The sequence below is a fragment of the Podarcis tiliguerta genome (genome assembly GCF_965153285.1).
Source record: "Podarcis tiliguerta genome assembly, chromosome: 14".
In the NCBI taxonomy this organism is placed as follows: domain Eukaryota; kingdom Metazoa; phylum Chordata; class Lepidosauria; order Squamata; family Lacertidae; genus Podarcis; species Podarcis tiliguerta.
The window spans coordinates 10,745,206-10,767,284 of record NC_139547.1 but is presented as its reverse complement, the minus strand read 5'-3'; the positions used below and the strand labels follow the sequence as shown (position 1 = coordinate 10,767,284).

The following is a 22,079-nucleotide window of genomic DNA, read 5'->3' as shown; positions in this document are numbered from 1 at the left end:
TTTTGTTTTGTTTTGTGTAGTGAGGGTTATGCCTTTGGCATGGTAACAGCTAAAGAAGAACTCAGTCCCATTGCTCCATAGAAGTAACAGTCTGTACGCTGCCTAGGAAGCAGGATGAATATTGCCTGTACTGTACTTGTAGCTATTGCTATATCTTACTAGTGTAAGACATGCTTTGCCATAGGTAAAGTCCTTATTTCAAAGCAATTGCTGTATTCTGTGTTCTTGGTAGTTTTAGGGGGAAGGTATTCACTAGGGGGCCTTGGCGAAGTGTATTCTTATTTTATTAATCTGTGACTGTTAGGAGAAGACAGAAGTGAAGGCTGAAGGAAAAAGGATAAAACTCCTGGGTGCTAGATCCTCCCCCAAAATTCCTGGGTTTAGTGGGTGATGGAGTTTAATCAGTGGTTGGAGTATTAAAATGGGCTGCCAGGTGCTGGATTTAGCAAAGTGTTAAAATACAGGTGAAACCAGTTTTCCGTTCAGGAAATTGCCTGGGAGAAGAGCCATTAAGGAGAACAAAAGGAAGGTAATGGGCGATTAACAGAGCAAATACTCTGTGCCAGTAGATGGGTCTGAGCCCCTCCTTCAAGGGAGAGATAGTTAGAGACAAAGCAGAGTTGAGTCTTGGGATTGCAGTTGGGGATGATGTGAGCTGGAGGAAAAATAGTTGAAGGCTGTAAGCATCAGCAAGCTGGAGAGAAAAGTGGATGTCTTAAATGCAGCAAGCTGAGCAGAGGCAGAGCTATGGGAGAAGCAAGACGCTTTGGAGTGTAACGCTGGCAGCCCTTCCATCGCTGGCTAAGGTTGCATATATGTGTAAATAAACCATATATCATAATGATAGCACAGTTTCCACCGTGCCTCATTTCCAAAGAAAACATGAGCCCTGGGTAAGTGCCTGGAATCTATCACAACTCAGAGATTGCAGTGGTGTCTACAGAAATATATTCTTATTTTATGAATACCTGGCTGTTTAGGAGGAGGCAGAAGTGAGGGCTGAAGGGGGGGGGGAATAAAGCACGCATAATGGGGGGGGGGCTAATGGAGAATATGTGATATACTAGAGGTGGCCAACATGGTGCCATCCAAATATACTTGGACTACAAGTTATTGGGTTGTAGTCCAATAACATCTTGAGGGGACCACATTGACTACCCCTCCAATAATAATAATAATAATAATAATAATAATAATAATAATAATAATAATAATAAAAAATTTTATTTATATCCCATCCTCCCCAGCCAGAGCCGGGCTCAGGGCAGCTAACAACAATAAAATAATACAACATTCTAAAATCATTTCATTATAAAATTAATTCAAATCAAATTGATGGCAACCATTGGGCTAGAGTTCTGTGAAGATTGCCAAAGGAGGGAGTCAGGCTATGAGTTCAATTAATATCGGACTCATTATTTGAGTGTGAACCCCTGTGTAGCCAAAACGAGGAAGGTGTAAGCAAGCACAGGGGAGCCCAACATTTGCAGCAGTACAAGATACCCCTCAACTGTCCTGATAAAACCAGGACATCCCAGGGTTTTTTGTGTGAGAGCACGGCAGTCATTTTGGGCATCATGACCTCACACCGTCAAAGTGCAATTTTCAGGGCTGCAATCTCAGATGGTGACCCAAAATGTGCATTTTTTAGTGCCCTGAAGGAAACACACCTTTTGGGGCTGTGATCTTGTCATGTGACTTGTGCACACCAGAAGACGTGTGCCCTGTTTTTTCACTTCAGCATTGGGGAGAGTATGGTCTAACACAGGGGTGGTCGGATATTGGGGAGATAGCCTGGTAAGAACTGAGCATGCTCAGTAAGCTGGAATACTGACAGAGAGTTTTGTGGTGGAGAAAGAAAACGGGAATGAACTGGGAATATCCTGAGAACGGTTAGCATTCATTGGCTGGCTGGCACCCTGCAGAGACTCATGGCATTTTGTTGCAGACGTACTTGCTATATAATATTTTTCTTGTCTGCCTCGGATCCCTACAAAAAGGGGCTTTGCTTAGCCTTTTTCTTCCTTGCTAGCATAGCCCCCCCCCTGCAACCCCCCCAACTCCCTGTGAATAAATATGACTCAAAAAGCTGCCTTTAGCATTTCAGTTATTCCATATTTGCCGTGCTTTAAGGAGGAGCTCAGTGTGACTTGTCAAGTCTTCCCTGCCCTCGTTCTGAGCATGATTTCGCCAACAAAGGATGCCCTTGCTTGCTGCGTGTGTCTGTGTGTGTCCGTCCCCCGCCTCCGGCTGTACAGAAGCGTAGCATTTCTCCGAATCCGCACGCAAACAATTTCCACTGGAATGCAGGCTGGGGCAATGCAGCCGTACCCATCTAGAGCAAGGAAATGAGGTCACTGCTGAATGAGGGCTGTGTCTCGGAAATTCAGGCTGGCTGCGCGAAACTCTCGGGACCTGGCGTGGGCATTCTCCAGCAAACCTCTCCTGGGAGTTTGACTCAACATGCAGCAACGTGACGGGCTGCCTACAGCTTGACTGGGACTCTGTCGGGCAGGTCTCTTGCATAAGCTGCCTTGCTATGTTCTCGGAGAAGCCAGGGAGGATGGTTCTCTGATGAGGAGCTGCTTCCCACATTCATTTTCTATGGGTGGCTAACCCGTGGTTAGGGACGCAGGTGGCGCTGTGGGATAAACCACAGAGCCTAGGACTTGCCTATCAGAAGGTTGGCGGTTCAAATCCCCGCAACGGGGTGAGCTCCCATTGTTCAATCCCAGTTCCTGCCAACCTAGCAGTTCGAAAGCACGTCAAAGTGCAAGTAGATAAATAGGTACCACTCCGGCGGGAAGGTAAACGGTGTTTCCGTGCACTGCTCTGGTTCGCCAGAAGTGCCTTAGTCATGCTGGCCACATGACCCGGAAGCTGTACGCCGGCTCCGTTGGCCAATAAAGTGAGATGAGCGCCACAACCCCAGAGTCATCCGCAACTGGACCTAATGGTCAGGGGTCCCTTTTACCTAACCCGTGGTTGCTGGACTGCAGCTCCCATCACCCCTGACAGTTGGCCATGCTGACTGAGGTTTTCAGCGATAGAAAATAGCCAGGTGCCAGGCGCACTTTGTGACTGGCGCGGGTTCAACTGCGACCACGTGGAGATCTCTGGATGCCAGGCTGGCGACTGGGGAAAGCAAAATGTCCTTTCGAGAAGGATCTGAAATATTTTCCTTGGAGCTTGACTCTGATTTATTCTGGATGGTTTTATTTGATGTTTCAGTGTGTTGTAAACCGCTTTGAGTTCTGTTCTTTAAAATATAAAGTGGTATAGAAATGGAAACAACAACAACAACAACATTATTGTTGGAAAAAAGGCACTTAGACATTCCGTTGTGGCTACCATAACACAGGTTTAAGGTGCCATTTGGCAATTAGATTGCATATTTGATGTTCGAACACTGGCTGGTGCCGTTCTGTTTTTATTCAGATTCTTGGTTTTCATAGACTTTATATATGTATATAATTTTAACTTTATCAATTTTTAATTGTTTATTAATGCTTGTTTTCCCCAGTTCTTATAAGCTGTCTTGGGTCCTGTCAGGGGGTGTATAAATAAATATATAATTAAAAACGAAATTAATTACAACCTTAACAGCTGCCCTACTGGATCCACCCCAAAAGTCTGCCTTGGCCGTGGTTGTTCAGATGCAGCTGGACTAAAACTCCCCTCAGACTTGACCCTGGGGCTGATGGGAGTCTGGAGGGCCACTGGTTCTCCATCTCTGAATGGGCCTCCATGAAGATAGCAGCCATGAATGAGTGAAAGCCTTTGTGCTCATCTCCCACCTGCAAATGAGAAATGGTCACCAAAACCCCCCACTAGCAACGTAATCCTAATACCACTGAATTTGTGGGGAGGGCTTTTTTCCAGCCGGAACGCCCCGGAACTTAGTTCCAGCCCCTCTCAGGTGGGTGCCATTGCCATTATGAGATGAAAAGGGAGGCGTTCATGGTGAGTTCTGGCACCTCTTTTTTCCTAGAAAAATAGCACTGTCTGTGGGTAACTGGGGTTTTTTAAAACCCGGGTCCTAAATGCTCGTAAAGCGGGCGCCAGGAGGCTTGCTGTGGAAAGGGAATTTCCACAAGTGGACATTGCCACATGGAAAGCCATCTCCCTGGTAGCTAACACTCCTAGTCCAAACCTCTGAGCCGACCTAGATCACAGTCCCTAATACCCAACTTAAGATACGGGGAGGTTCCTGTGGGAGCAGGTGGTCCTTCAGATTTGGGAACTGAGTTGTGCATCTTCGTCTCCCTGTGGGAGGGGGCCATCTGTGAATCGGTTCTGAAATTCTTGCGGGCAAGATGCAGCGACGAGGATGGGTATATTTCGAGGGCTCAGCCAGTCAGCCGGCAGCCTTTTGCGGAATGAGGCCAACAGCTGTTGGCCTCCTAATCAGGATGAACTTGGTGTTCTAAAAACGGGAAAAATATATCGGCCTTAGTTTTAAGCCTTGGTATGCCTCTGATGTGTTTATGTAACCACATCACCCTTGATTTCGGGTTGCGTCTGGGGGGCTGATGGCATTAAATCGCTACTGTTTTAGCGTTACAGGGTTTTGTGCGTGGCGAAATGTTTTTTGCCAGTTTTTGAAAATGAAAACCAGCTTTGCTTGGCAGAATGGGAAATTTGAGCACAGAGGTCACTGGGATGCTCTCAAAGGAAAGAATGAGCAATTCTTGTAATTGTTTTGCATTTTAAAAATTATATGTTGTGTTACTTTGTGTTGTTCTGGGTGGCTCGGAGGCTGCCTCTTGTGGCTAGAATGCTGTCTAAAATGGTTCTTCTGGCTTATGTTCAGCTTGGAATCACCTAAGACCACCTGGACAGCCTTTCTGGAATCCTATAGTTTTAGATTCTGGAATCCAAAAGAAATTACTAAAATAACAAGAACAACAACTGGAAAGTCTAACCAGAATTAGCTTTATTAAATATATTTCTAGACAACAATCTGGATTCACATAATAAAGAATTAATAAGCCATTTATTACAAATGACGAGACCCAACATAACCAGGTACTGTACTGGAAATGCCTTTCTGGCACAGCGATCGACAACTGACACAAAACAGTTTGGGAAACAGCCCTCCTGGAGAGATTAACAAATAAAGTGTGGTTGACACGTGAACGGATCAAGAAAGATGGCTTTGCCCCTGTGTGATTTAATTGCATAACATATGCCAGTACTCCAAAAAATGAACAACTCTCCCCCTGCCCCCAGCATTTGGCTCAGTCTGGTTGATCTAAATTTAAATTTAAACATAAATTATTATATTTGAACCCTGCTTCCATGTTCATCAATACACCAACACTTTACAGGCAGTGACCGTTTTGCACGGGAGTTGAGTTCCTGACTCACACGCATATAAACCCACTCCGCCCTCTTATGCCCTCGCCCCGCCCCCTTTTCCGGCCACTTCTGGTTGCGATGATGTCCGCATGCACGGTTGTGCATTCTTTGAACGTGTGCAAAATGGGAGTTTCCTGTATATTGTTTCATTAGTAACATAAGAGGAAAAGTGACTATTGCTCATACTTAATCTAAGCACAATCACAAGGGCATTTAGCTATGCAACTGGGCATTTAGCTATGCAATTTTGAATATTACCTGTTAATTCTGTTCTATCCTGTTTCCCCTTTGTTTTTGTTTAAATCAATTGACAAACCAAGAACCTATACATTGACCACTAATAATGCACCATATGTTGTAGATATTGCTGAAAATTCATTATGCTATTTTTGTTATGTACAACTGATGTGAGACTTCAGTGTTTATTATTCCTATGGTCCTTGTTTATAAAACCCAATAAAAAGTTACTAGATCCTTTCCACTTACAGTTAGGCCAAACTGCACCCCTCATCGTGCAATACTTTTGATCATCTTGGTTGCCCTCCTCTGCACACATTCCAGCTTGTCAATGTCCTTCTTAAATTATGCTGCCCAGAACTGGATACAGTATTCCAGGTATAGCCTGACCAAGGCAGAATAGAGTGGTACTATTACTTCCCTTGATCTGGATACTAGACTTCTGTTGATGCAGCCTAGAATAGCATTAGCTTTTTTTGCTGCTTTATCACACTGTTGACTCATGTTAAGCTTGTGATCCACTAAAACCCTTTCACACATACAGTCGTACCTCCACTTACGTATCCGTCCGGTTACGTAAACTTCGGGATACGTAAGCGGCAAACCCGGAAGTATATTTTTGGATCTTTGCCGTGCGCGCATGCGGTCTCTCTGGTTGCGAAAACCTCGGGATCTGGCCGGAATACCGGAACGGATCCCATCCCTGTGGAACGCTCTCCCACCAGATGTCAAAGAGAACAACAACTACCAGACTTTTAGAAGACATCTGAAGGCAGCCCTGCTTAGGGAAGCTTTTAAAGTTTGATGTATTACAGTATTTTAATATTTTTTTGGAAGCCGCCCAGAGTGGCTGGGGAAGCCCAGGCAGATGGGCAAGGTATAAACAATAAATTATTATAATTATTATATCTGCAACCGGAGGTACCACTGTACTACTAGTAAGTCAGGTGTCCCCCATCTTATATTCTTCCTGCCTAAATGCAGAATCTTATATTTGTCCCTATCAATGTCAAGTTCACTGGTTGGTAGTTTCCTGGGTCTTATTTCCCCCCCTTTTTGAAGATGGGGACAACATTTGGGCTCCCGGTGGAGTACAAGGTCAGATGTAAGGTGCTGCTTTTGACCTTTAAAGCCCTTCGCGGCCTAGGACCCTCGTACCTACGGTACTGCCTCTCCTGGTATGCCCCACGGAGAGCCTCAAGGTCCATAAATAGCAACACCCTAGTGGTCCCAGGCCCTAAGGAAGTTAGATTGGCTTCAACCAGAGCCAGGGCCTTCTCAACACTGGCTCCGGTCTGGTGGAACGCTCTGTCTCATGAGACCAGGGCCCTGCAGGATCTGATTTCTTTCCACAGGGCCTGTAAGACAGAGTTGTTCCGCCTGGCCTTTGGCTTGGAGCCAATTTGATTCCCTCCCTCCCTCTCTTTTTTCTTTTCCTTCTCCTCCTGCGATGAGGCTACATTTTAATATTTTAATGTTCCAATATTTTAATGTTGTACTTTACTTTTGTTTTTAAGTTGTAATCATTCATCTTGTTTTTAATATTGCTTGTAAGCCGCTCTGAGCCCAGCCTTGGCTGGGGAGGGCGGGGTATAAATAAATTATTATTATTATTATTATTATTATTATTATTATTATTATTATTATTATTTGCCCACCTCCAGTCTGTAGGGACCTCCAAGAATTCTCAAAGATCATAGGCAGAGGCTCTGAGCTTATATTCGCTGGCTCCTTTAGTACCCTTGGGTGCAGCTCATCAGACCTTGGAGATTTGATTTAATTTATAGAAGCCAGGTGTTCCCTTTCCACCTCTCTTCCTATCTTGCGCTGCATCTCCCTCCTTACGTCATTTATTATGTTATCAGCAGGTTGGGCATTGCTCTCCTTTTGGGAGAAAACAGAGGCAAAATCAACGCAGGAATTACATTTGTAAAACATAAAAAGAAAGAATGTCACACGTTGGTTTTTTCCAGCCTGGTGTCTCAGCCTGGTAAGAGGGTTTTCAACTTTGGTCCCCTCCTATGCAAATCTGTTAAGCATCCTCCCCATGCCTTCCTCCAAGCAGTTAATAATAATAAAAAAAAAGGGGCCTGACAACGGAAATATCCTCCTGGTGTTTGTGTGAGAAGAAGTCCTGGATGGTAAACGCACGGCATGACTGGGCAAAGTTCGTACGGTGAAGCATCTAGGCAGGAAGCTAGAAATGGGCCATCTGGAAGAATAAAGCGAAGGGTTGCCAGCATAGAGAATCGACTTTTGCTGCAAAAAGTGATGGACTCTGGAAAAGTGTCACATTGGAAAGGTACTAAAGGGCAAGTCTGTGCTGTACTCCATCCACACACACACACTCACACACAATATTTTTGATTACAGCATGTACAATTAAAAAAAGTAATACAAATGAGTGCTTTTAGAAAAGCGCTTGGAATTTGAAATGAGGGCAAAAGCGGGCAGATGGATTTGCAGTTTGATCAAAAAGTCGTTTCCTGTGCATCCAAGGCCACATTAAAAACTTGTTTGTGTAAGTATTCAGATAGCTCAGAATGAGGCAGCCTTAAAGTAGCTTTTAGGATAGAAATGAGTGGCTTTTGGCCCTCCATATGTTTCTGGATTTCATCAGCCCCAGCCAGCATGGGCTTGTGGTGAGGAATAGCAAAAGGTCAAGGCTCTCTCTGCTTTGTGTTGTTGTTTTTGAATGCGTAAGGTTTTGTGCTATTGTTTCTGGGGTTTTTAAAATTTTAAAATGTGGCCTTGGGCTGGGCTATTCTTTGGCTAATTTTGGCTAAATGGAAGTACCCAAAAGAGATTCAGTGGGAGCTGCTGGATGAGGATACTGCCCCAAACCCCGGAAATCTGTGTGCTGATTTTACTTGGCTAGAGATCCAGCATTGACTCCCTCCCTCTTCACTGGCTTCCTGCCTGGGAAGGGAGAAATGAATCTTCTGTGTCCTGTGGACTTACCTCAGGACCATCCAAAGTGAATGGAGGCTTGTTCTTGTTTAACCGTTTCTAAAAATATAAGGAGCCAGGAAAACGTTCGGTGCAACAAATAGGCTCTAGATTTTAAGGAGAAGAAAGCAAAGCATCTTCCTTCAGTCCTGGGGATGGAACGGCATCCTTCGCCATATGTGACAGCAACTGGCTGGCTTAGATCATGGGTAGGCAAACTAAGGCCCGGGGGCCGGATCCGGCCCAATCGGCTTCTAAATCCAGCCCGCGGACGGTCCGGGAATCAGCGTGTTTTTACATGAGTAGAATGGGTGCTTTTATTTAAAATGCATCTCTGGGTTATTTGTGGGGCATAGGAATTCGTTCATTACTATTTTTTCAAAATATAGTCTGGCCCCCCACAAGGCCTGAGGGACAGTGGACCGGCCCCCTGTTGAAAAAGTTTGCTGACCCCTGGTAGATAGAGGGTGCATGGTAATCCGCCATTGGCCCACAGATCTGTTATCCAGCACCTAATCACTTTTCCCCAACGCGCATCGTCTATTGTCACCTTGATTAATGGTAGGGCTGGCCCTTTGAATAACTGTTGTAGAATATGACTTGTGGTGTGGTGGCCAATGGTATGGCACGTTCAAGGATTGTTTGAATTCTTGCAGGTTAGGCATAATAATAATAATAATAATAATAATATATTTATTATTTATACCCCGCCCATCTGACTGGGTTCCCCCAGCCACTCTGGGCAGCTTCCAACAAAATATTAAAAATACAATAAAACATCAGACATTAAAAACTTCCCTAAACAGGGCTGTCTTCAGATGTCTTCTAAAAGTCAGATAGTTGTTCATTTCTTTGACATTTGATGGGAGGGCATTCCACAGGGCGGGCGCCACTACCGAGAAGGCCCTCTGCCTGGTTCCCTGTAACTTGGCTTCTCGCAGTGAGGGAACTACCAGAAGGCCCTCAGAGCTGGACCTCAGAGTCCAGGCTGAACGATTGGGGTGGAGACACTCCTTCAGAGCCAGTGTGGTATGGTGGTTAAGAGCAGTAGACTCGTAATCTGGTGAACCGGGTTCGCTTCCCTGCTCCTCCACATGCAGCTGCTGGGTGACTTGGGCTAGTCATACTTCTCTGAAGTCTCTTAGCCTCACTCACCTCACAGAGTGTTTGTTGTGGGGGAGGAAGGGAAAGGAGAATGTTAGCCGCTTTGAGACTCCTTCAGGTAGTGATAAGGCAGGATATCAAATCCAAACTCCTCCTCCTCCTCCTCCTCCTCCTCTTCTTCTTCTTCTTCTTCTTCTTCTTCTTCTTCTACTACTTCTTCTTCTTCTTCAGGTATACTGGGTCAAGGCCATGGGAGGGGGGGGGGCTAGGGCTGCTATTGGGCAGTGACTGATGGTCTGACTAGCTAGCATGGGGGCACCTTTTGTTGTTGGTGTATTGTTACTCTACCTCCAGCCTTCCTTTGAGGAACTCAGGTTGTGGTTCTTCCTCTTTTTTATCTTTATGGCATAGGTTGGATAGAGAAATGATGATATTCTCCCCACTGCCAGCTGATCAGGGATTTGAAGCCAAGTCTCCTTAGTCCTAGTTGGTTCTCTAGCCCTGGGTAGTCAACATGGTATTCTCCTGATGTTGTGGACTACAACTCCCATCACCCTGGTTACCTCTAGCAACCCAACCTTTCTGGCTGTTGCAGTCTATGCATTTCAATACCACCACAATTGGTTCAGCAATCTGCAAGGCTGCAGGTTCACAGCTCCTTCACTAGGTAGTCCTAGGCAAGTCACCATTGTCACATTCTCAAGCCCTTCTCTGTAAAATGAGGATAATGATGCTGGACTGCCTTTCTAGGCTGTTGTTAATAGATTCCTGAGAAACTGGACATGAGGCCGTTTGAGCTGTCATGGAAAATGCTGCATAAACGCAATGTGTGCTTTTACGATTCATTATCCATGCTAACCTTTTCCACCAGGGAGATCTCAATGGATTCTTTGTTCAGATGTACATATCAAATTGTCATATTGGTACAGGAACAAGGCGTGTCTCTCCATCTCTGCCCACTGCCTTAATCAGATTGCCTGGTGATCAGATTAAGGCTCTTTGCTTTTCTCTCTAGCGTGCCAAGGTGACGGATTGTTGGCAGCCATCTGGATTTAAGCCTGATAGAAGTTATACTTGATATTTGCCCTATATAGCCTGACGAGTACACTGCTTTACAGCACACAGTGCTCAGACTGACACGTGTTAGATGTGTAGGGCTTTGGAAGCAACTTTCGCAGGAGGTTGTTGGCTGGCACGGTGATCATCGCTTTGGAACAAGCGGGGGATCTGTCTCACTGCCACTTTCATAGGTGCTGCCTAACATTCATTTCACGCTTGCAAGGAGTCAACCTTTAGTGTGCAAACACTATGGAACTCCCTGCCCATTTATATTAGGCAAGCGCCTTCACGGTATTGTTCTCAGTGCCTGCTAAAACCCTTTTTCTTCCAGCAAGTCTATCCCGACATGCAATTTTAACATATGATTTTAGTAAGTATAAGTGTTTTAGGATAGCTGGTTTTATTTTCTATTTTAAAACTTATATTTTAATTTATAAATTTATAAATAATTTTATTTAATTTTGAAATTATATATGTGTTGGAAGCCGCCCAAAATATCAAACATTAAAAACTTCACTATACAGGACTGTCTTCAGATGTCTATGAAAAGTTATATAGTTGTTTAACTCTTTGACATCTGCTGGGAGGGCGTTGCACGGGGCGGGTGCCACTACTGAGAAGGCCATCTGCCTGGCTCCCTGCAGTTTCACTTCTTGCAATGAGGGAACTGCCAGAAGACCCTTGGAGCTGGACCTCAGTGTCTGGGCTGAACACTGGTGGTGGAGATGCTCCTTCAAGTATACAGGCCGTTTAGGGCTTTTAATGGCCTGTGAAGATGGGTAAAGGTAAAGGTACCCCTGACTGTTAGGTCCAGTCGTGGACGACTCTGGGGTTGCGTGCTCATTTCGCTTTACTGGCCGAGGGAGCTGGCGTTTTTCTGCAGAGAGCTTCCGGGTCATGTGGCCAGCATGACTAAGCCGCCTCTGGCGAACCAGAGCAGCACACGGAAACGCCATTTACCTTCCTGCCAGAGTGGTACCTATTTATCTACTTGCACTTTGACGTGCTTTCAAACTGCTAGGTTGGCAGGAGCAGGGACTGAACAACAGGAGCTCACCCCGTCACAGGGATTCGAACCACCGACCTTTCGACTGGCAAGCCCTAGGCTCAGTGGTTTAGACCACAGCGCCACCCGCGTCCCGTGAAGATGGGTATTGGATCTCAAAACATATGGAGGGCACCCTTTGCTCCCCTGGCTCTCATAGCTATAGACCAGCAGGTGCTTTGTGTTCCTGAGCTCTTGGCACCCTGCTGTCAGTGCCCTGCCTTGCACATGTTGGAGAGGGCATTCTTCCGTCTGCCGGTGAGCAGCTTAAGGAGATCACCCAAAGGCTGTGGGTCTTGAGGTTGACCTGCCAGGAATGCTCCTTTTTAAAAGTTGCCAGCTTCCTGATTCGGAGCTTGTATACTTGCCGTTGCTTGCCGACACAACGGCAGCCTTCAGCAGCTGAGTCCAGCAAGCAAGGAGACGCCATGGAGAATGTCTCTGCTCTGGGCAGGTAAGGCAAACTGCTTGGAAAGCGCCACTAAAGAAAATGTCTGTAGTAGGGAGAAGGGGAGTTAGCTGGAGAGAAAGAGGGATTTGGATTTCAGAAGGCGCTGGAGGGAAAACTGAATGGACCAGAGCAGCCCCCAGCTGAAGATGGGCGTGTTGGCAGCTTCCAAGGAAAATGATACTCATGCACACAACGTTAGTATTATTGTTATTATGTGCATGCAGGATTGTGTGTCCAAAACATAGTTTTTTTAAAAAATAGTTTTTTATATTGAATTTTCCAAAAAGATGCAAATCCAAGAACAATCAAACAATACAAAACAAACCACAATAAATCAAAACAATACATTCTATATGTACATTTAAGGGGGGGGGAGGGTTGAGTGGCAGAAGAGCTGGTGGTCCCAGACCCACCCAGTGCTCAGACGTACAGTGGTACCTCGCAAGACGAATGCCTCTCAAGACGAAAAACTCGCAAGACGAAAGAGTTTTTCGTTTTCTGAGTTGCTTCGCAAGACGGATTTCCCTATGGGCTTGCTTTTTTTTAAAACCGCCAATGCATTCCTATGGGAAACCGTCAATACACAGTGGTGCTTCGTAAGACGAAAAAATTCACAAGACGAAAAAACTCGCAGAACGAATTAATTTCGTCTTGTGAGGCACCACTGTACAAGCAAATAAATCTGTACATGGAGTTCACGCAGCGGAGAGATCCCCATCTTCCTTGTGCTTATGGAAGATCACCTTCTCATAAGCTGCCCATCAAGTCATTTCTTCTGTCCATTGTGTGACTGTGGGGTGGGAGGAGCAGACCTCTCCTTCCAGTATTGAAGCATATTAGACATTTAGCCACAATGAAAGCTAATTTTAGGCTGCATACATGCTGTACCTTTGAAGCACATTCTTTTCCCCTCAAAGAATTATAGTTTATCTCTCCTGGTCAACCTTAGCAATCAACAGTGCCTAGCATTCTTTGTGTGTGTGTGTGTGTGTGTGTGTGTGCCTGCCTCAAATGTGCCATAAAGTGTGTTCACAACTCAGATTGACTCTTGTATATCCAGCTCTTGTGGTTTTGTGCATAATTTGTGTATTAGCCATTTGGGAGATACTGCCAGGCTAGCCAGCTCATGTGTGTGCTTCTCTCTTTGTGTGTGTGGATGCTGAGGCTTCATTTTGCCTTGGGGTTACTCAATGGGCCTCTGTTCTGGATGGGAGTATGTAAGGTGAAGGATGGATCCTGAACCCTCCTCAATACACTGCCTCTTCCCTTCCCTGCTTTATAGCTGTGGAATCCAGCCTTTGCCCAGACAGGCAAATCCTTCTCTTTATCCGCTCTTGAGAAATCCTAGCTTAAAGTATGCCTGAGCAAATCTCTGCCTTGTCTGTTTGAGGCAGAAAATCCACTTAAGGGATGTGTGTGTATGTGTGTCTTTGTCTAAGCAGACATGGGCAGTTGCTGCTTTGTGGGTTGGGGCTTCAGGATGGCTTAGAGGGTCAGCTTGGCACTTTGAAGGCAGAGGAACTGCGAGGTTCACGACTCCAAATCTTGTCTTTATTTCTGTGATGTTAGTCTGTAAGATTTGTGGAGTTGGGGTGAGCTGTTGAGCAGATGTGTCGCACGTATTGGCCTAAGAAGGACCTGCAACCATATCAGCAGTGGCATAGCATGGTGGTGGGGTTACGGGGGCAGTTGCCCTGAGTGCAAAATTGTTAAGGGATGCAAAATTTCAACACCTGGTGCTGCCTCAATACAGCTGCACACTTCCATCACTGGGCTCCATTGAAAACGGCTTCTGCGTGCAAACCAAGAATTGACCTCTCCAAACAACAGAACAGCTCTTATTTTCTTATCGCCGCGGCTGCGATCTCCTGGTTGTTATGGATGCCATTAGGCAGTTGAATGCACACGGGTACTCTGTCCTTTCCCTCCCTCGTCTCCACATGGTCCCAGACACTGGCAACCCACGCTATGCCACTGCATTTCAGAGTATTAGTGGAGGCAGAGATTGAAAATAGCCAGGCACATTTTGCAACTGGGGTGGGTCCAATTGTAAACAAGTGGAGATCTCTAGATGCCAGGCTGGGGACTGGGGAAAGCAAAATGTCAGAGAAGGACCTGAAATATTTTCCGTGAAGCTTGAATTTGTTCTATTCTAGATTGTTTTACTTGATGTTTTAACGTGTTGTAAACTGCGTTGAGATTTATTATTTTAAATATAAATAACATAAAGTGGTATAGAAATGAAATCATCATCATCTTCATTGGAAAAAGCCACCTAGACCACCTAGACATTCCATTATGGTGACCATAACCCAGGTTTAAGGTGCCATCCAGTTAAGTGCAGCCACTTCCTGGTGCTTTGTTTTTTTTAAAAAAAGAACAAAAGCATTCAACTTCACTGATTGAGCAATGGCCCAGACCACATAACGGTCGTTTTACTTTCTGTTTTCTCTTCTCTGCACTTGGGACAGCATTGCAAAATTTCAACCGTTTCCTTTAGGCACTCTGAATATGGACTGGTGCATATCTCTGATCTCAACTCCAGAGGCTATTTAAGGAAGAAAGCAGACTTTTGGAAATTTGGGGCTTTAAACACTAATGTGAATTGAATTGGAGCCAGAAACAAGCTGGCAACCAGTGATGTCTAACGCTGCCCCCCCCCAACATCTCCTCCGTCTTGTCTGGGTTCAACTTCAGCCTGTTCGCCTTCCTTCACTTTCATTTGACTGCACTCCCAAGCTAGGAGCTACTGGCACAGTGTACAAAGAATAAAGGCCGTTCTTAATAGTATTTCTTGCTTATGTGATGTGCCTATGCTTCATAGAGTGATACAAGGAGAAGACTGGTTCATGGAGTATTTACACCCTGACAGACCCTTAGGATAATGCGCCCTTATCTTTTGTTCCACAATTTTCAGGCAGAGGTCCTCAATTTAAAGCTCTGTGGCCAAGCGCTCCCCGCTGTAAAAACCTGCTCTTTAAAGCTGAAGCAGAACAAATAGCAAGAAGAAGAAGAGGAGGAGAGGAGTGCTTGGACACAGAGCTTTAAAGCTTAGAAAATGCCTGGAAGGTTTGGAGAAGAGGTAAGTAGGTGTGTCATGTTCCACAGAATGAGAAGCACATGCCAAAAGGAAGTGTATTATTGCACCAGTCCATGTTCAGAGTGCCTGAAGGAAACGGTTGAAATTTTGCAATGCTGTCCCAAGTGCAGAGAAGAGAAAACAGAAAGTAAAATGACCGTTATGTGGTCTGGGCCATTGCTCAATCAGTGAAGTTGAATGCTTTTGTTCTTTTTTTAAAAAACAAAGCACCAGGAAGTGGCTGCACTTAACTGGATTATAACCCAAGAGGTGGAGTGGCCCCGTTGCGTGGTGCTCTCGCTCTCAACAATGTCCGTCCCCTGGAAACGCATTCCTGTGCCAACGCTGGAGTGCCAAACATAACATCCAAAAATAAATGCAACAGTCAGGCTACACAAGAGGTTGACTTTCGCCCTCTGAAGCCAATTCCGTCTTTCCTTCCTACTTCACAAGGTCATGTGTTGTTCTTTAATGTGTGTGTGTCTGTGTACACACACACACACACACACACACACACACACACACAGAGTTCCTAAGGACTCCTATCTTGCTTCAATTCTGTCCTCGCAATGACCTTGTAAGGCTGGTTAGGTGAAGGTCAAGGTGAGTTGCCCAACAGCTTTGTGGCTCAAGAAAGACCAGAGCCAGCTGCTATTTATCCACAGAATTCTGTTCGTTTTGACCATAGTTAAGCTGCCATTTGTCCAGGCTTGCCTGCCCTGACTGGCAGGGTTGCCTCTACCTGTGCAACTGCAAGGGAGCAGCCACAGCACCAGGCAACAAAATGCAACCAGAGTGTGTGTGGAGACAGCTTGGGCACCCATAGTGGCAGGCACTGAAGGCCTATGTGAGCTGCCTGTGGACCACAGGCAGCCCATCTGTGCCTTAGGATCTCAGGCACAGAGCTCCATAGCACCTGCTCTGCATGCAGAAGGCCCCAGGTTCGACACATGACACCTCCAGGTGTCTCCTGCCTGAAACTACACAGCTGCCAGTCAGTGTAGACCAGGGGTCGGCAAGGTTTACCTTGCCTGGGCTGGTTCACTCCAGCGGAGATCCTTCCGTGGGCCGGATTGCGCACCCGCCTGCGATTTCCCACATCTGGGCAGACGCGATTTTCGGCATCTGCGTCTGTGCAGACACGATTTTTGGCACCTGCGCATGTGCAGATGCAATTTCCAGCACCACAGAAGCGAGTCCCCGTGCCGCTCCGTGCCAGTTTAGCGCAGCTCACGGGGACTAGCCGAGCAGGCCGCTCGGTTTTGGGGCAGCTCGTGGGCCACTTAAACGACCCCCGAGGGCCGCTTTTGGCCCATGGGCATTAGGTTGCCGACCCCTGGTGAAGACAATAATGGTTCTCAACCTGTGGCTCCCCAGATGTTGTTGGACTGCAACACCCATCATCCCTGAGCTCTGGCCTTGCTAGCTAGGGGTGATGGGAGTTGTACTTCAACAACATCTGAGGACCCACAGGTTGCGAAAGGCTGAGCTAGATGGATCAGTGGCCTGGCTCTGTATAAGGCAGCTTTCTATGTTCCTCTTTGACTTTCAACCTCAGTCCTGGTGTTGGCACACGTCATCCATGGGCAGCTGGGCCTCAGCACCCATACTTTGCTTGCTATCGCTTCCTTTTGCTTTCTACTTAAGGTGTTGGAACATGTTAGCTCAGTCAGTAGAGCGTGAAACGCTTAATCTCACGGTTGTGGGTTTGAGCCCCATTTTGGGTCGTGGGTTTGAGCCCCATGCATCGCAGGGGGTTGGCCTGGGTGACCCTCGTGGTGCCTTCCAACTCTGCAATTCTGTAGGCTTGGATCTGATGTGGCCCAGCTAGCTTCTAGGCGGAGCCACCAATGCCTAATAGAGTGAACTTCCCATCACCTGCTTTCCCATCACCTTGGCCTTGTTCCTGCAAACAGCAATAAGTCAAGTGTTCTCTGATAAGCTATGCAAACATCTGTGCCATTGGGGAGAGAGGCTTCATGGAGGAAGTGTTTGGATGGTGGTTGTGGGGAGGAAACTAGGCATTTCACACATCTTCTTGTTAGTACTTCTTGCGTAATGTATGAATGGTTCACCCTACTATAGTGAGATGCGGAAAGCCTGCCCTTGTTTGTAGCACAAGTCCCCCATCTCAACACCTTGGCCTGGAAGCCGTGATCTCATGCTTACATGAATGAGAGAAGGCCAGCATGTCTCTGTACCTTCTGGAGAGATTGCCTCCTTCCCCAGTTGCTAAAACACCTTGCTTAGATGTATGCCTAAGACTGGTATGGTGAACCTTTGACCCTCCCAGTGTGGCTGAACTAGACAGCTCCCATCAGCTCTAGCAAACATGGTCAATGACCAGGGATGATGGTTCAGCAACATCTTGAGTTCAAAGGTCTACCACACCTAGCTTCATAGCTGCCTGGGGATTCATGCTTTTGGACTTCCTCCCCCTTCCCCTGCTTCTACTCAAAGTCTCTGAAGTGCTGTCCTTTTGATCCCCAGGGCCATATCCTGGCAGGGCGGATGAAGCGAGTCCAGTTGGTGCATTCCTTTCCCAGTCTCAACATCTCCAGGGCGAGCTGAACTCCTCTTGCTGCCTTGGCCCTGGGAATGGCTAAAAGTAGCAACAAAGCTGACCCAGAAATAGCTCCAAGATTTCCAAGAAAACAGTGGCATGCTTGAGATCAAAAGATTTCTCTCTCTCTCTCTCTCTCTCACTCTATTTCTCTCTCTCCTCCCCCCACCCCACCCCCTTTATAAACCTCTCTTCAGATTGTTCTTGATAGAGAAGTATCTTGCATTGCATTGCCCTGGCTTTGAAACAGTGCAGTGTCGGGAAAACAATCAACTTAGGGGTTTGGAGCAAGGAAGGTGGCATGTTGTCGAGTTAAACCATTTTTTGCTGGTCCAAGTCTCCAAACCTGGTTATTGCACCTGCTGCTCGTGGTGCATTGCACACTGGTGTCTTGGTCCCGGGTGCCATGTGCCTGGGATGGAAGCAGCCATGGCCATCACAATGTGCACTGGCTGAGAATGAGGCTTAGTGATGCTTAATAATAATAATAATAATAATAATAATAATAATAATTTATTATTTATACCCCGCCCATCTGGCTGGGTTTCCCCAGCCACTCTGGGTGGCTCCCAACATCATAATAATAATAATAATAATAATAATAATAATAATGTGATCAAACATTAAAAACTTCCCTAAACAGGCCTGCCTTCAGATGTCTTCTAAAAGTTTGGTAGTTATTTTTCTCTTTGACATCTGGTGGGAGGGCGTTCCACAGGGCGGGCACCACTACCGAGAAGGCCTTCTTCCTGGTTCCCTGTAACCTCACTTCTCGCAGTGAAGGAACCACCAGAAGGCCCTCGGCGCTGGATCTCAGTCATGGGGGCAGAGACGCTCCTTCAGGTCTACTGGGCAGAGGCCGTTGAGGTCTTTCAAGGTCAGCACCAACACTTTGACTTGTGCTTGGAAACGTACTGGGAGCCAATGTAGGTCTTTCAGGACTGGTGTTATATGGTCTCGGCAGCCACTCCCAGTCACCAGTCTAGCTGCCACATTCTGGATTAGTTGCAGTTTCCAAGGCACCTTCAAAGGTAGCCCCACGTAGAGTGCATTGCAGTAGTCCAAGTGGGAGATAACTAGAGCATGCACAACTCTGGCGAGACAGCCTCTGGGCTTGAGCTTCAGGCCTTTTGGAGGAAGTAATTTGACTCAGGGGTAGAGCATCTTCTTTGCATGCAGAAAGACCCAGGTTCCATCTTCATCCATCTCCAGGTAGGGCTGGGAGAAGGCCCTGTCTGAAATCCTGGAGAACTGTTTCCCGTTCATCTAGGCAAGACTTAACCGAGATGGACCATTGGTTCTGATTCTGTAGAAGACAGCTTCCTAGGCTCCCCATATTTGCCTGCGTGGGGCTGTTTTGTTCTCCTTCCGCACGAGTGAACAAGCCAGGAAGTCACAGTTAGCCATCGCTTCCCCATTGTGTCCAAACTAAGGAACCAAAGTTAACGGCTTCCAAGCAAGCCAGGATGTAGAAGCCAACTTTCAACCACAGTGTCACAATTTGGTTGGAATGGGAAGGTACGGTTAACAGCAACGATCTTGCTTGTTCCGCTCAGTTGCGCAAAGTGCCTTTGTGCAGGTGCCTGAAGCTCACGCACATTTCAGTTCATCAGAGCCAAGATTTGATTGCCTAAACATGGATGTTGTGAGTTGTGGGGGAAGGTGGGAAGTAATGATGATAGATGAAGCAGTGGAGGACAAGTAGGAGGACCTGTAGGAAACCTGCTCTGCTGAGCCACACTTATCAAGGATGTGCTAAAGCTTCACTTTTAAAATGTTGCTTGGCTGTGCTTGATTCTCATGCCAATAAGTACAGCAGGTTGGGTTCTTCAGAATGTCCCCACTCAAGCTCTCTGTTTTATGTGCTCCACAGCGCCACCTTCCTACCTTTGTTGGACATTGCAGCTCTGGCCTTTTACTGTGCGTTATGCCTGACCAAAAGAAAAAGAAAAAATTGGTAGCTGCGACAAAATGTTGTAGCATGGAGTACTCCTGTTCCTGATTCCACCCAGAATCTGCCTTTCCATGCCTTAACTGGACTGTTTTAAAGGTAAAGGGACCCCTGACCATTAGGTCCAGTCGTGACCGACTCTGGGGTTGCGGCGCTCATCTCGCTTTATTGGCCGAGGGAGCCAGCGTACAGCTTCCGGGTCATGTGGCCAGCATGACTAAGCCACCTCTGGCGAAGCAGAGCAGCGCACGGAAACACCGTTTACCTTCCCTCCGGAGTGGTACCTATTTATCTACTTGCACTTTGACGTGCTTTTGAACTGCTAGGTTGGCAGGAGCAGGGACTGAGCAATGGGAGCTCACCCCATCGCGGGGATTCGAACCACTGACCTTCTGATCGGCAAGTCCTAAGCTCTGGTTTAACCCACAGCACCACCTGTGTCCCTAGGACACTGTTTTAGTGTCCCCATTTATTGTGCCACCAGGTATTTTATTTGTGTACTTCTGGAAACGTTTGGGTTTCTTCAAACCTGCCGATACTGATCCCTTACATATGAATGATGCCATCTTGCTTTTGAAGGATGAAATCTTGGAGAATGAGTTTGCTAGATGGTTTTTATTTTTAAAGCAAGATGCCTAAATCAGTCTCTCTACCTCACCTCTATGCCACCTTTCATTGTCTTCCTTTGTTTATTAGACAAAGTGCTAATTCATACGACAAAACGCTACCTGGTTAATTAAATTCACAAAATCTGTGATTAGTCTAGATGCGTGTGTGTGTGTGGTCCATCATTTCTCCTCCAGAATCTCTGGTTCAGTATTAACCTGCTGAAAGAATATATAGTAATCTTGGCTAAAACATTCCCTCACTCCCTTCTATGTACTTGACCTAGTTTGAAGTTCGACAAAGAGAGAAAGTGAGAGAGAGAAAGAGAAGGTGATAAGAAAAGAAGTATTGGGATGAATGTATCATATGAGGACAATTCAAGGAGGTTATACGGGGCAAGCTTTTCAGCAGCTACAAACTTCATTATGGCTTTTTGCTGCTGCCTTGCAAGATTTTATCTTTCTTTCAGCTTAGTGGCAGAGTACGTGCTCTGCCTGGAGGAGCCCCCAGTTCTAATCCCAGGTATCTCCAGTTTAGATAACCAGGGAGCAGGTGATGGGAAGGACCGTTCTCTGCCCAGGAACTTGGAGAGCGGCTGCCAGCCAGAGCAGACAACACTGGGCTAGGTGGGCAGATTGTCTGACCTGCTATAAAGCAGCTTCCAATGTCTCAGCAACATAGGAATGCGGGAGAGCTGCCTTGCACTGAGGCAGACCGTGGCTCCATCTCTCTGAGTATTGTCTACACTGACAGGCAGCTGCCAGGGACCGAAGCTGGGTCGTTCTGCATGCAAAGCAGGCGCTCTGCTGCTGAGCTAACCCCTATCCCAATAGCAAGGTGGATATATACAGCCTAAGCCCAATATAGCTCATAAAATCATAGTTGGAAGGTGCCCTGTGGATCATCTAGTCCATGGGCAGGCAAACTGAGGCCCGGGGGCCAGATCTGGCCCAATCGCCTTCTAAATCTGGCCCACGGACGGTTTGGGAATCAGCGTGTTTTTACATGAGTAGAATGTGTCCTTTTATTTAAAATGCATCTCTGGGTTATTTGTGGGGCATAGGAATTTATTCATCCCCCCCCCCAAAAAAAAATATAGTCTGGCCCCCTACAAGGTCTGAGGCACAGTGGAAAGTCCCCCTGCTGAAAAAGCTTGTTGACCCCGGATCTAGTCCAACCCCTGCAAGGCAGGAATATGCAGCTGTCCCTTACGGGGATCGAACCTACAACCTTCGTGTTATCAGCTTGCCTTATTTATTTCTTGCATCTCATCCAAGGTGTACAGAGAGCGCTGTTCTAGCCTCACCACAACCCTGCAAAGTAGGTTAGGCTAAGAGATCTGTTATAAGTTTGTGCAAAACTAACCTTTAGCTGCAATGCCATTCTTCGTCTCCTTTCCCCCTTAAGGGCTGCCTCCTCCGCTATGCCCTGTTGCAAACCCTAAGATCAATTGTGGGCGCCCCCTAAGTGCCCCCGCATGCCACGTTCAGAGATCAGTACTGCTGCTGTGTATTGTTGCTCACTCCCCCCTGGACAATAGGAGCCATGGTTTTCAGCAGCGGCTGGAAGTAAATCAATAGAAGAGTTGGCCGCAGTCCCTAGAGGTTTTTAATCTATTTTTATTATTGCTTAGATGGCACCTAAGGATCTGCGGTTGCGTCAGTCCGCTCACAT

General features: G+C 46.5%; 1 protein-coding gene across 7 annotated transcripts in view; it reads left to right on the top strand.

Annotated features, from left to right (window-relative positions):
• Nucleotides 1–22,079, top strand: part of GRAMD2A (GRAM domain containing 2A) — a gene marked incomplete at its 3' end in the record, with an annotated part of 67,250 nt that overhangs the window by 6,266 nt on the left and 38,905 nt on the right. Inside the window, exon 1 of one of the 7 annotated variants that reach the window (XM_083412180.1) lies at nucleotides 12,151–12,209. The exons of the other annotated variants lie outside the window; for them this stretch is intronic. Coding sequence (XP_083268306.1) covers nucleotides 12,184–12,209 — 26 coding nt within the window. The 5' untranslated portion in view covers nucleotides 12,151–12,183. Of the gene's footprint in view, nucleotides 1–12,150; nucleotides 12,210–22,079 lie in introns of those variants that run through there. 7 annotated transcript variants of the gene reach the window in all.